Here is a 13,052-nt window from a genome sequence, read left to right on the forward strand (position 1 = left end):
GCACTTTAAAAAATACATATTATTATTTACCTTTGGATAAAGCTTTCTAATGGTGGTATAAATATGGATTAGATACTATGCAATAGGCAGTCATCCGACGTTCTTATGATAAAGAATAACATAGTAATACAACCTCCATATATCTCCAATAGATTTGTCACCACCAACCAATCCGCACTGGTCCAACGTGGTTGACTAACCCAGTCACCCCCTAATGCCTGGTTTACATTATCTCAGTACAGTAGGACAATAGCGCTAGCCTGACATGGATTATTTGAGCTCACTGGCGGCAGTTAGTATTATACCAGTTGTATGTCAGCGCTATTTTGATACTGTACTGGCATGATGTTAACCAGGCATTATAGAAAGTTGTCTGGAGTCTTTCGGAGGACGAGTTTGAGCTTTTTACTATATGTGCTTGTCTATTAATTCTCTCAATGTTTTTTTTTTCATGTGTTCATCGTTCCTCGGAACTACATTCGATTTATCGTTCAAATGTATAACAATAAAGCACAAATTTAAATACAAGAGGTAAAAAAGTCAAAAAGCACAAACGATTCGTTCTCCGTCCACTTTTTTGCCGCCCCCGGGCGTCCTTCGGAACTTGTTTAAAGTTTTTTGTGGCCGCATACTACTGCCTTTCACCTATACTTTCCTCGAAGAAATTTTAAAGGAAAAAAAATTGTAATATAACGGTATACTGGTTCGTTACATCGAATTTTTCCGTCGGATGATGGAAAAATGTTAACAGTAATAACAGTTACTTTATAATATTACTAGCTTGCGACTCCGTCCGCGCGGAATTAAAAAAAAAAGTTAATTAGTAGCCTATGTGTTCTTCCAGATTATATTATACGTCTATGGTAAATTTCAGCGAGATTCAGCGGTTCTGGTGATACCTTCAAACAAAAATGCATCCATCTAAACATTCGTATCTATCTATATCTTTTTTTTTTTTTTTTTTTTTTATTGGGCGGCGCCATGCCGCCCTCTCGTTCCCCCTAACATATTTTTGGGTCAGGGACCTGGGGTGCGGTTATACACTTTCATAAAATCTTAAATCTAATATCACAATATTATTGCTATGTCTAGGTTAAAAAATAATACATTAAATAAAATATTAAAACTATGTACAATTGGACAATAAAAACAATTACAATTAAAACTAGTTTAAAATTACAATAATAATTTTCAAATTTCAAATATAATTAAAAATAAATTTAAAAGGATAAAAAGTTAAAAAGCAATAAAAACAATAAATATCAATAAATAGTTAAAATCAATAAATTATTTCACCTACACCCTATTCCTTTTTATGGCCGTGAGGGCCGACTCCTTACAATATTCTAAAAACGTTTCTCTTTTCTCTTTATTTCTTATTAGACTGCATAAGTTGTCGATCTTAATTTTTTCTTTTAATTTGATTTCAGAGTCGGCCCTCCTTGCGCCGGTCATCGGGCACTCGGTGATGATGTGCAGCACGGTTTCCTGTACCCCCGGATCGCACACACACGAGGGGCTCTCCTTACAACGGAACTTGCAAAGGTAAGCAGAGAACCCCCCGTGTCCGGTCAAAATTTGTGTAAGTACCGGGTCTGCGTCCAGTTTCCTGATGATGGAGTACGCTTCTATGACATCCGGGAAGAAGACTTTGGTTGTCGAGGCAGTTTCACCGTCCTTGTAGCGCCCATTCCATACCCCAAGCGATTCCAAGCGGATCTGTCGCTTAGCGTATGAAATGGGACACTTTTCGTAGTGGGGTTTGGTCTTCATTCCGATTGCAGCTTGTTTCGCAAGTTCGTCCGCCCTCTCATTTCCCTCCACCCCCACGTGCGCTCTATCTATATCTTTATATATATAAAAGAAAGTCGTGTTAGTTACACCATTTATAACTCAAGAACGGCTGAATCGATTTGACTGAAAATTGGTGGGCATGTAGCTTAGAACCAGGAATAGGACATAAGACAATTTTTACCCAGTTTTTTTTTTTTTTTAAATCCGCGCGGACGGAGTCGCGGGTAAAAGCTAGTTTATAATATACTTAGATGCCTAATCCAAAAATAATACATCGTATTATTACTACACAACTGCACCATACTATAAATATTGGCAAGCCTATATATGCTCAAATGCATCACCTACTTTCCCGTCCAAGTGCCGTCAAAATCGGTCCATCCATTCTGTTAATTACCCGGAACAAACGCCGCTTTGCGAACAGAACTATAGACAGAAAAATGAAAAAACATTCCTTTTTCGTTATCAAATACATCACGCGTATACATCATCAAGTGTACAGTTTTTTTTTATATTACAATCAGACATTTAAATTTTATTAATATGTAAAGATGTTATAGTTTAAAACAGGTCTTTGGTAACACTTTTTACAAAAACTCCATGAACAATTTATTTAGAATAAAGATTATTTTCAACAATATTGTTTTAAGAACAATACGCGTATTGTTTTCGTGCGATAACAGCAACGTAATCCGCTCACGTTAATAGAACGGAAGTAATACATCAATAACATAACAATAACTAATCTTACTAATATTATAAATGAAAATTTGTAGATGGATGGATGGATGGATGGATGGATGTTTGAAGATATCTCCAGATCGGTTCAACGGATCTGGATAAAATTTAGCATGGATATAAATCGTAGTCTTGAAGAACATATAGGCTATAATGTTTTTAATTCCGTGCGAACGGACGCAGGCGACAGCTGGTACTTAATATTTAACGAAAAAACGTCATTCCTTTAAATATTTTTTTCAAATACAATCTAATATTTATCAAACATCAATGTCTTAGTTTTAACCTATGCGAAGTTTCGAGATGTCTAATTAGGTACCAACGCGATGTCTATTCCTACCACATAAATGAATAACTCTATTTCGGTTTAACTGTCAAATGAAAGAACTAAACAAAACCAAATCCCGTTTTAAATCTCAAGGTGGGTCATATTTTAAAATATTCTATTGGCATGGGTATAGATTTTTCTTCCGGATTTCGATAGATTTAACTGAGAATAAATACTTAAAATATAAAAAGAAAACTAATACAGAAGTACATTTCATTTCATTGAATTTTATATATGTATGTATACTAATTTAATAAAGCGTAACACACACTTCGTTATAACGCAGGATTGTATCTAACAAGACATATTTAAAAGAATTCTTTTTGTAATAAAAAAACCCATACTTAAGACATAATTTAGGTTATATATTTTCACGCTATTTAACTTAAGGGTGGGTAAATTAAAAAAAAATATTATGCTGTAATTCTCAGCCAATGTCAAACGCCTTCGTTGTCTTGGGCATTTGAATTTTGACATTTGCAACTGAAACACGCAATGTAACAATAAAACAAAGTTTTTCTGTGGAACAAAAATGAATAGAATTTCATGGTAATAATAATGAAGCCGCACGGGAACAGCTAGTATTTTATATAAACTCTGGCATCAATTTACGAAGACCCCCACTTGGAAATCGAACAATAATTACTATACACTATACGTGTATAAGTTATACTTAAGTTATCATAGCCTACGTAATTTTAGGGATATTATAAAAAAACACCACTAACTAGATACTTAAAGGAAAATTATTACAACTTACATGAATCTAGTAATCTATGAGACGGAGTGGAATTCTTCCGTCAAATCACCGAGTGCAAATTTAATTCAAGGTCAGTGACTCATATAAACATCAGTTTAACAACTTCGCCAAAATTGAATTTTATAATATTAAATTTTGAATAAAATCATCTTAACCAACATAAATCATAATTCAATTTCAATAATATTCGTGTTTATCTAAAAAAATTCGTTACATATGCTTGGAAATACACCTTCCGAATAAAAAATAGGTAATACAAATATGTTTTTATTTAAACGAAAAGTGAAAGATATAAAATCAAACGCTTTTCATACAAAATGAATGAAGAGCATTTGATTTTATAAACATTTATTCTTAAAATAATCACAGTAAGCGAAACTGCGAACAATTTATAAAATTAGCATTCGTATATATTTCAATCTTACCACAATAATATTTTTAAAATATTAATATAACATTGGAAAAATTTAAAATTTCAAAACAAGTTTTCTAAATTCTAATAGCAATTTTCATAGAAAAAAAATAACTTTACCTTTTCTACGACCGAAGGGTCCGCAGAAAGAATTTCCTTTGCCAATTATGTTGTCATCGATGTATCTGATCAGCTTTCCCACGTCCTCGGACCTGTGCCCGCGGGACACATTCCCCCATCTCGCAGGCAAATCTTCTTGCATGGATTCCGATTTACCTTTTGTACCTCTTGATTTTTTTAAAACACTGGTCATATTACAAATCACATCACAAAAGAAATAATCGCGAATAAATCTCACTAACGCAGCAAACACTTTTTTTTAGTCTATTATTTACAAATTGCCAAAATAGAGATGTCAAAAAAATGTTTTGATTATTTTTTACGCGGGCTCACGCGAACGTAGGACGCGTCGTCACAAGGTCAACTCGTGATACAAGTGAAGCGCGCGCGGTTACACTTCGTGAACGCTCACTCATTTCAGTCCGCGGAATCGCCGAAGTAGGCGCGTGTTACCGCACTCTACGGTGTTGCCATATGATAGCTACGCTATGGTAGCTTTCTTACCAATTGGATAGAAATTATGATATTTCCTATAATTTGGTAAAAATAGTTTTGTCATGTAGACTTCTTAAAATGGTGAAATATTAAACAAAATATATATATATATATCATATATTTATTATAAATTATATGTTAATTATACTTATATAAATTGAGACTTTCTTCATAACAAGTATTTTCATTACAGGATATTGTTTTACAAGAAATATAATTCTCCAATCGAATAGAAAATGATTTGTTAATTTATTTGAATGTATTACCACATGTATTAACACTGTAGAAATGTAAAAGAAATCATTGTAATATTGTTACCCCGGCAACGGTTGTTGTTTGTTCTATATATTGTTTCCTATTCCCAGAATTTTTTCGAAAAGAATTTATCAAGATGATGAAGCTACAGATAGCCAATGATCGTGATAGAAAAGAAGCTCAGAACAGAGAGAGGCGGCGGCAATGCGAGCTCGAAAGAAGATCTAGAATTTTTAACGCAAGAAACAGGAAAATTGGCGTGTGTACCAAATTCTTAAGTTTTATTCTTGAGTGATTTTAGAGACCTCGTAATATAAAAAAATTGTTTAACTTTTCTTTCAAAAATTTGAATAATTAAAGGTCGATGTTCGCTTCTTGGAGCGTCAAGTTGAGGAAAAGAGAGCAGAAAGAGATGAACAAGAGAGGAAGAATCTCGCGTTCGCGCAGCAGATGATTAAGGACAGCAACCTCGCTGTCGTTCTAGAAGCAAGGGAAAGGGAGGTATCGTGCAGCATTAACTTCTTAAACAGCATAATTCCTTTCAAAACACTTATGGTCGTTAAAAAAAATATTTTCTTAAATAACACAAAATACACAATCGTTTATATTTCAACTGATGCCAATACAAAAGTTTGAATGATAAAGAGACAAATTTGATTAATTAATCAAATAGTACTTAAGCGAAGTGGATTTAAACGTATTACCTTTGATATATTAATGTATTCAATGTCTCTACATGTTGACAAAAAAGGTACACAATACTAGTTACTTATCTTATATATCTTAATGTAATATGTTTGGCGGATTTACATTTTAAATTTATAACGATGAACCTCAGGAGCGTCGTCGTATCGACTTGGAGATTAACGAGTATAGATACAGATATCAAAGACCTGAAGATCGCCGGGAATATGACCTGAACGACCCTGAAGTACTAAAGAAGCAGCTTCCTCCACGAGCCTCCGATGATAATCCCGTTGGCATGTCCAGTGCACAGAAGTAAGATAATTTGTTTTATCGAAACAGATAAAAATAATCTAGTATTTTCTTACTATAATTTCACATGAGACTGGCAACACTGTTCAAAACTTAACGAAGAAAGAAACAAGAGATTAAGGACAAAAAACTTCTCTCTTGGCTATTTAAAACATTAAAACCTACCACATCAACATTAGTTACAAAAATATAAAATAATTGGTATACCTTTTTTATAGACGAGCTTCTATCCAATTTTAGGTTCAAAGACATTACAACAAAAGCAGATTAAAAGCTTATTTATGCTTACTTAATAAGTACATAATTACATTTCATTTTTCAATCGTTTAATTCTATTGTTAATTTAAATTCTACCAGATTTGAAGGAGAAGATCTTAACTATGAAGAACGTAAGAAGATAATGGCAGAACAGAAAAATGCTTGGCTCGAGCAGCAGGTCCAGGAGAGGAAGGCTGCTGAAGAGGAACGGAAGAAAGCGGAGGAAGCTTATATGGTAAAAAAAAGTCTGCCGTCCTATTTGCGATAGAAAAGTGTTCAATTATTTTATTTTTCTGATCAGACTTACCATCAGAAATAAAAATTAAATGGTTACTTACAATAGCATAGTGTAGATTTTTCGTACTAAATATTCACTGAGTAACTCTTTTAGCGATTGTAAAAATAGACCCTTTTTACCTTAGTTACCGTTAACTGGGAAAGAAATTGTAGAAAAATAGAACTCAGTGTATTGTTGCATTAAGAAATTAAATATTAAAATGCTCTTGGGAAATAGTTCTTAAACAGTATCCGGCCGGACTCTGTGGGTGTTGGTACTATCTCAAGCGATACCTTCCTCTTTCGATTACGCACAGTGCGGTTACGTTTCCTCAATTCATTGGAATAAATCAATCATCATAAATCGCTTACTTCCTTCGGCGTAATGCAATCGTATTCTTAACAGAGTGTAATGGAGTTTTTATATGTGATTTCAACTTTATACATCACTGGTTTTTGAGTTTTAATTCGAACCACAGTTTTTGATTCGAAAATTAATAAGACAAATGCACATTGTCTAGGTGTAGGTATTGCATTTTAACTAATTTAAGTTTTAGCTACTGATTACTAGATGGCGATAAAATCGCGCGATGCTCGAGCGAGCGAATTGGATCAGTTGGAACGAGAATGTAGATACCGACTGGGCCAGGCTAATCTGCGCTACAATGAAGCTTTGGTAAATTAAACACAAACACATCAACATGAATTCTTTACTTTTTACTAATAAACCACTTATAGGATATTAATATTTTCGGCGCCTGCACATGATCTAATAGCAATTATATGTAAACGTATTTTTGGGACATTTCATACCAAGAATTCTTTCCTCTGTAAGCTGTAACTTATGAATCATAATTACTTCTTAAACTTTAACGTATGTATGTATGTTTTCTGTATATTTTTGTATGAACATAGGCAGCTGAGCGCAAGCAAATCAAGCAGATCTTGAAGGAGCAGGAGGAAGCAGATAACACCGCAGAGATGTACAACAACCTCACTTCTGATATGCTCACTGAGAACCCCGATGTCGCTAAGAGCGCCCTCGGCAAAAATAGGTGACGATATTTTATAAATAAACTAGCGTTTTTGCCCGCGTCTCCATGCGCGCGGAATTAAAAAAAACTTAAATAATAAAATGGCCTATGTGTTCTCCCAAACTAAGATACCGTCCAAACATCCAATCTTTTGGGACTTATAATTAGTGAGAAGTAAGATTGATTCGAAATTTTACGACAAAAAAATGCAACGCTATTAGTGCCGAGGAAAATAAAGATGGGTATCTAAGTGTGTGTAATATGTATCTAACTAATATTATAAATGCGAAATTTTAGATGGATGGATGGATGTTTGTTTAAAGGTATCTCCGGAGCATAGTCTGGAAGAACACATATGCTACTTATTAAGTTTTTTTTTAATTCCGCGCGGGCAATCGCGGGCGACAGCCATTATTGTTATAAAAAGAAGTACATGGACAGACTAACAAATTTAAAATTTTAAACGACAATAAACAACAAAACATTTTATGTATTCGCCATTTTAAAAGTAATTAAAATTGTGAAACTATTTTTAAGTTGCTTTTGTAAGCGCGTATTACAAAAGTTAAGCGATGTATATTTATTTGCTTGTAGAGTGCATTAAAAGTTAACAACGACGCTTCATTTTCTAGAGCTTTTGACCTTTGAGCTTTGTTCGAGCTTCGAATACTGTTGAACAATGTGCTGTTTTTGAAATTTTGTAACTTTGTGTTAAAAGTTGAAAATAATTAAATCTTTAATATGACTGTTATTAATTGGTGAAATTTTTTACAATAATGTTCTGGCAGGTAAAATCCACGGTAAACACTTAATTAGAACAAGTCATGTTGCTGAAAATGCCCTAAAATTAATCATAACTTACGATTTATTATAGTAAAATTTTTATGAACCAAAAAAAAAATTATAGTAAAATTATTGTAGGGCGATCGGTTTCATGTACAAAGGCATGAACCAAGAGGAGCTGAAGAAGTTCTATGCCGCGCAGAAAGAACAAATGGCCGCCAACAAGGTTTGTTATTGCCTTTTTTTATTGATCCTAATATTACCCAGATTTTGAGATTGTATAAAATGTAAAAAAAAAAATCACTACTACTCCAGATGAAGAGAGACGCCGCTGACAAAATGGAGGCGGAGTGGCAAGCGTTGTCTAAATCTATACAGCGTGAAGTCGCCCGTCAAGATATTCTGGACCAAAGACAAAGAAGGTATAACATAACCTCTAAATATTAGACATAACCTCAAAGTATTATGTTAATTCGATATTGTTCGTATATTAAAATTATTTTACAGGGAAATGGCTAAACAATTAATGGAAGAGAACCAATTATTGGCAATGCAGCAGAAGGAGAAAGAAAAATACTTCAAAGAAGTCGTGTACAACAACACGCCTACTGATGAATATTATTCTCAATTCAATACAACTACAAGATAAATTATAACGCTTTTGGGGAATTTTTAAAGTGTCACATTTTTTTTATCTGTAGTCGGCACAATTTGTCAAATGTCAAAATTCATGAGTCAATTTTTTTATGCTATTTTGATTATGATTGGCTTTTTGTGTCTTAAAATTTAATTAAATATCTCGTTATTTGCAGTCAAATGACTCTTTTTTTATTTAGTTTATTCTAAAAAAAAACAATTATTGATCAATCTTTTCTTCGTTCAGAAATTGCAAACTTATAGTACAAATAATTTTTAAATTTAAGGAACCGTAAGATTATAAATTAAAACACGATACAAAAGAAAATAAAATTCATTTATTAAATAAAACATGAGCATAGATTTAAACAAACTATAAATATGAAACGACTAGAATAAATAAAAACAATCGCAAATTCTATTTGCAATAATTTTGGCACCATGAGATCAAAACTATATCACTGCAGTATTGCTATATCAAAAAAAAAACCACTTATAGTGAAAGAATTAACTATAAAGTGTTGCCATTTCATTCATCTAAAGTCACTTTACTACCAATCAGACCTTTACTCTCTAAATTGATAATGGAATCTGCGATAATTTTTGCAGTTTTTCTTAAATATCCTCCACTTGTCAACATCACTATAGGAATCTTGTGCTTCTTACATTGTTCGAAAACAAACTGGTCCCTTTGAATGATTCCCTGGAAAGTATATACAAATAAATATAATATTGTAAAATATATTAAAATATTCAACATCTATATATATAAAAGAAAGTCGTGTTAGTTACACTATTTATAACTCAAGAATGGCTGAATCGATTTGACTGAAAATTGGTGGGCAGGTAGCTTAGAACCAGGAATAGGACATAGGATAATTTTTACCCTGTTTTCAATTTTTTATTCCGCGCGGACGGAGTCGCGGGTAAAAGCTAGTAGCTTATGATTTAATCACAGAATTATTGCAGTTTATTGACATAGAAATTTTAATTTTACACATGGCAATACCAATTGTCAATGAACACACACTTTTGAACTTTTGATCTTTTCCCGGACGGTATGTCCGGATGGTATATGTGATAGGCATTTTAAATCATATTCACCTCCTCAGTAATACTAAGATGTCCGAGTGGATCTGAATCCAAGATATCTGTGCCGGCATTGTACACCAAGATATCGGGCTTAAAATCATCAAGTGCAGCTTTTAAATGTCTGCCAAATGAAAAAAAATAGATTTTATAGGTTATCCAAAATCACAAATACAAAAAAATAAAAATAATTTCGTTCATGCGGAATTTAATAAAAAAATTGGTTGCTTGCTTTTAATTATACATATAAGATAGTGAGAGTTAAAAAATAAATTCGCTCAATTTTTAGGCTATTTTTTTAATTATTTATCTATCTACCTTAAGAAGTAATGTTGAAACTCACTTATGCAACTTGAGTAAATATTCTGTGTCTTCAACAAGATGGTCGAGTTCCACTTTCCTGCGTATGGCTCGCTTTGCTTCCTTATCTTTGGGATATATATGTTTGTTGTACATATCCATTATATATACCTCGGGTACACCGAGGAAATCTCTCTGGTAACCATTGCCCTGTGAAAAAAAAATGGCTGGATTCACTGTTGAAAAAATTTGTAGAAAAAAATTAGTTATAAATGTCTCAGAATTCGAAAAAGATAAGAAGTCAAACTACAGAGAAAAGTCTTACAAGTCAAAGTAAGAAGCCTGCCTCTTCTCCCTACAGAGTATTGGCACAATACAACTGGAGGGAGAAGGGGCAGGCTTTGCCTCTCCATATATCTTTTAGCCGGAATATCTGTAAATACTCCCTCGCATATCCTCTTTCAAACAATCCATACTTTCTTTGACTTTTTCTGTACCTTTGTAGTCATCCACAAAACACATACATTGTAGTTAAAGGCTACATATTTATTATTAAAAGTAAACAATTATTTTCTTGAACTTTCACTTCTAAAAAACTTATACAAAACATCATTATCAGCCTACTATATATCCCCACTGAGAAGCCCAGAGCCTACCCTAAGTTAGGGGTGACTAGGACATAGTTAACCACACTGACCTAGTATGGATTGACTTCACATATATATTTGAATTTCTTCTTAGATATATGCAGTTTTCATCACAATGTTTTCCTTCACCATAAGACATAATTTTTTTTTTTCACGGAGAGCAGAGATTAGAATGATGATCAATGTATTAGTAACGAAAACTCAATTATATAATACCTGATGTGCATCTAAATCCACAATCATTGCGTTCTGTATCATCTCATTGTCAACAAGAAAGCGGACCAGTAGTGTTATATCAGCATAGGGACAAAAGCCACCACCCTTATCTGAGCTGCAGTGATGGAACCCACCACCTACATTGATTGCCCAGCCACGTTCTAACGCTAACTTGCCCGCTAACACCGAACCACCGGTTTGCAACCTGTTTGAAAATGGTATGGATACTTGATTAATTGTGTATTATGTTATAATACAAGTTTTGTACAATGAAAACCTACATTTATTTCTAGATATAATCTAATTGGCATCATATGTTTTTGTTATATTTTACGAACACTCATCATCCTTATACTGTATTTAGAAAGATTCATCATCATCAGCTCACTATACATCCCCACAGAAGGGCTTGGAGCTTACCCAAACTTAAGAGTGAATAGGCGATAGTCAGCCACGCTGGCCAAGTGCGGGTTGGTTGATTTTACACATATCTTTGAATTTCTTCTCAGATATGTGCAGCATCACAATGTTTTCCTTCACCGTAAGAACGTCGGATAAATGTACATATATAAATCCAAATTCGAAAAACATGTTAGTACATGGCGGGATTCAAACCCAGGACATGCAGATTGCAAGTCAAGTGCTTAACCCCTGAGCCACTGCCACTCTCTTTAGAAAGATTAAAAATAAAAATTTATTTATATTCAAATGTTACCTCATTGGTTTCAAGTATGCATATTGTACAAGAATATTAGGCAAGCAGGCCACCGCTGGAACCTCTGCAATCACAGCCACTCTGGGACTCCACTGAAAAATTCAACAATAGCACAATTAGTCATGATCTCTGGACTCACCTCAAGGACACAGAGTTGCTGAACACAAGACACCGAATTGGGCAATTGGTCACTTGACAATGACTGAAATAAAAAAGTGCTTATAGAAATCTGCAAGTAATTATTTGGTTGCAAATAGTATGCCTCCCTTTAATGGACAGAGCAGGGGTGCAAAGAGGATATCTCACCTTTCCACATACCCTGCCTCATAAAGTCCACTTCCCCTTCTCATTATATTCCTTTAAAAAATATAATATAATAACATTTCAATTACTTATATCTACCTTTAGGGATTGGAGATATTTCTTGGTGTGAACAACTAGTAGATCTTCTTTCTTGGCTTCATTGGGATGTACCAAACAATCTTTTGTTATTAGTTTAGCACGCAATAAATGCTGTAATATAATCAATGTCTTTTATCTATCATTAAAAAGTCAATTAATAGTATTGTTTACTTACGAAAAATCGAACTTTTTGCTAGTACACGAATGTACAAGTAATAAAGTTTAAAATTACAGTTTATTTCGCGCTGCTGTTAAAAGAAACAAACCTGTATGATGTTACCCCATTTTTTAGCATCGAATATATGTAATTTTTCCAGGCCCAAAACAGAAACATTATATTTTTCATCGTAGACAAGAGGCCACTGATCATCTCTAATATCGAAGTAAAGGCTAAAACAAGAAAGACACCGGTTCTTCTTGCATTTGCCTTAAAATTGTGTTGCTAAACAGCGATATTTCTTTAATTAAAAATAAAACTTACTGTGTCATGGTGAAGATTAGTTATTTATTACTTATCATTATTTTAAATTGTTACTATATTCTTTTTATGGATTGTTTTTACATTTGGGAATGTTTGCGAATATTGTACAATTTTGAATTTTACTTGACTTTGACATTTGACACTTTTACACCGTTTCTGACAATATTGCATTCGTTAAAAAATACAGCCTAAGTTTTTTTCTTTGGTTTCCATGTGCTAATTTGAGCCTACGGAAAGGGTTAAAATTTATGTTTATTTTTAAGGGGAAATACTGAAGCCCTTATCTTAAAGTTTCATACGTTTATATAACTTATTTG

At 33.3% G+C, this 13,052-nt stretch overlaps 3 protein-coding genes across 3 annotated transcripts in view; 1 reads left to right on the plus strand and 2 right to left on the minus strand.

Moving 5' to 3' along the window:
* Positions 1 to 4,555, minus strand: part of LOC106720849 — a 79,055-nt gene extending 74,500 nt beyond the window's left edge. Inside the window, exon 1 of the mRNA XM_045683608.1 lies at positions 4,153 to 4,555. Within this exon, the coding sequence (XP_045539564.1) occupies positions 4,153 to 4,345 (193 nt within the window). The 5' untranslated portion in view covers positions 4,346 to 4,555. The remainder of the gene's footprint in view (positions 1 to 4,152) is intronic.
* Positions 4,556 to 4,678: 123 nt separating this feature from the next.
* Positions 4,679 to 8,906, plus strand: LOC106720850 (RIB43A-like with coiled-coils protein 2). Its single transcript, XM_014515647.2, has 10 exons — positions 4,679 to 4,692; positions 5,013 to 5,161; positions 5,263 to 5,403; positions 5,741 to 5,901; positions 6,256 to 6,391; positions 7,004 to 7,108; positions 7,348 to 7,487; positions 8,388 to 8,475; positions 8,565 to 8,671; positions 8,757 to 8,906. The coding sequence occupies exons 2-10, from the start codon at positions 5,039 to 5,041 to the stop codon at positions 8,896 to 8,898; spliced, it is 1,143 nt and encodes a 380-aa protein (XP_014371133.2). The 5' UTR covers positions 4,679 to 4,692; positions 5,013 to 5,038; the 3' UTR covers positions 8,899 to 8,906.
* A 347-nt stretch (positions 8,907 to 9,253) lies between these two features.
* Positions 9,254 to 12,766, minus strand: LOC106720798 (histone deacetylase 11). Its single transcript, XM_045683571.1, has 8 exons — positions 12,736 to 12,766; positions 12,521 to 12,644; positions 12,255 to 12,365; positions 11,853 to 11,944; positions 11,138 to 11,342; positions 10,318 to 10,484; positions 9,990 to 10,098; positions 9,254 to 9,588 (listed from the first exon to the last, which is right to left on the minus strand). The coding sequence occupies exons 1-8, from the start codon at positions 12,741 to 12,743 to the stop codon at positions 9,415 to 9,417; spliced, it is 990 nt and encodes a 329-aa protein (XP_045539527.1). The 5' UTR covers positions 12,744 to 12,766; the 3' UTR covers positions 9,254 to 9,414.
* Positions 12,767 to 13,052: the final 286 nt, after the last annotated feature.

This window comes from Papilio machaon, chromosome 22, assembly GCF_912999745.1.
Source record: "Papilio machaon chromosome 22, ilPapMach1.1, whole genome shotgun sequence".
Taxonomy (NCBI): domain Eukaryota; kingdom Metazoa; phylum Arthropoda; class Insecta; order Lepidoptera; family Papilionidae; genus Papilio; species Papilio machaon.

Excerpts from the sequence above, each read along its gene's own strand:
- LOC106720798 (XM_045683571.1), bottom strand. Across the intron at positions 11,945-12,254 it reads AATATCTCCAATCCCTAAAG|TGGAGTCCCAGAGTGGCTGT; the intron begins GTAGATATAAGT and ends TGAATTTTTCAG. Across the intron at positions 10,485-11,137 it reads TGGATTTAGATGCACATCAG|GGCAATGGTTACCAGAGAGA; the intron begins GTATTATATAAT and ends TTTTTTTCACAG.
- LOC106720850 (XM_014515647.2), top strand. The coding sequence starts at position 5,039 with ATGATGAAGCTACAGATAGCCAATGATCGTGATAGAAAAGAAGCTCAG. Across the intron at positions 8,476-8,564 it reads AACAAATGGCCGCCAACAAG|ATGAAGAGAGACGCCGCTGA; the intron begins GTTTGTTATTGC and ends CTACTACTCCAG. Across the intron at positions 8,672-8,756 it reads CTGGACCAAAGACAAAGAAG|GGAAATGGCTAAACAATTAA; the intron begins GTATAACATAAC and ends ATTATTTTACAG.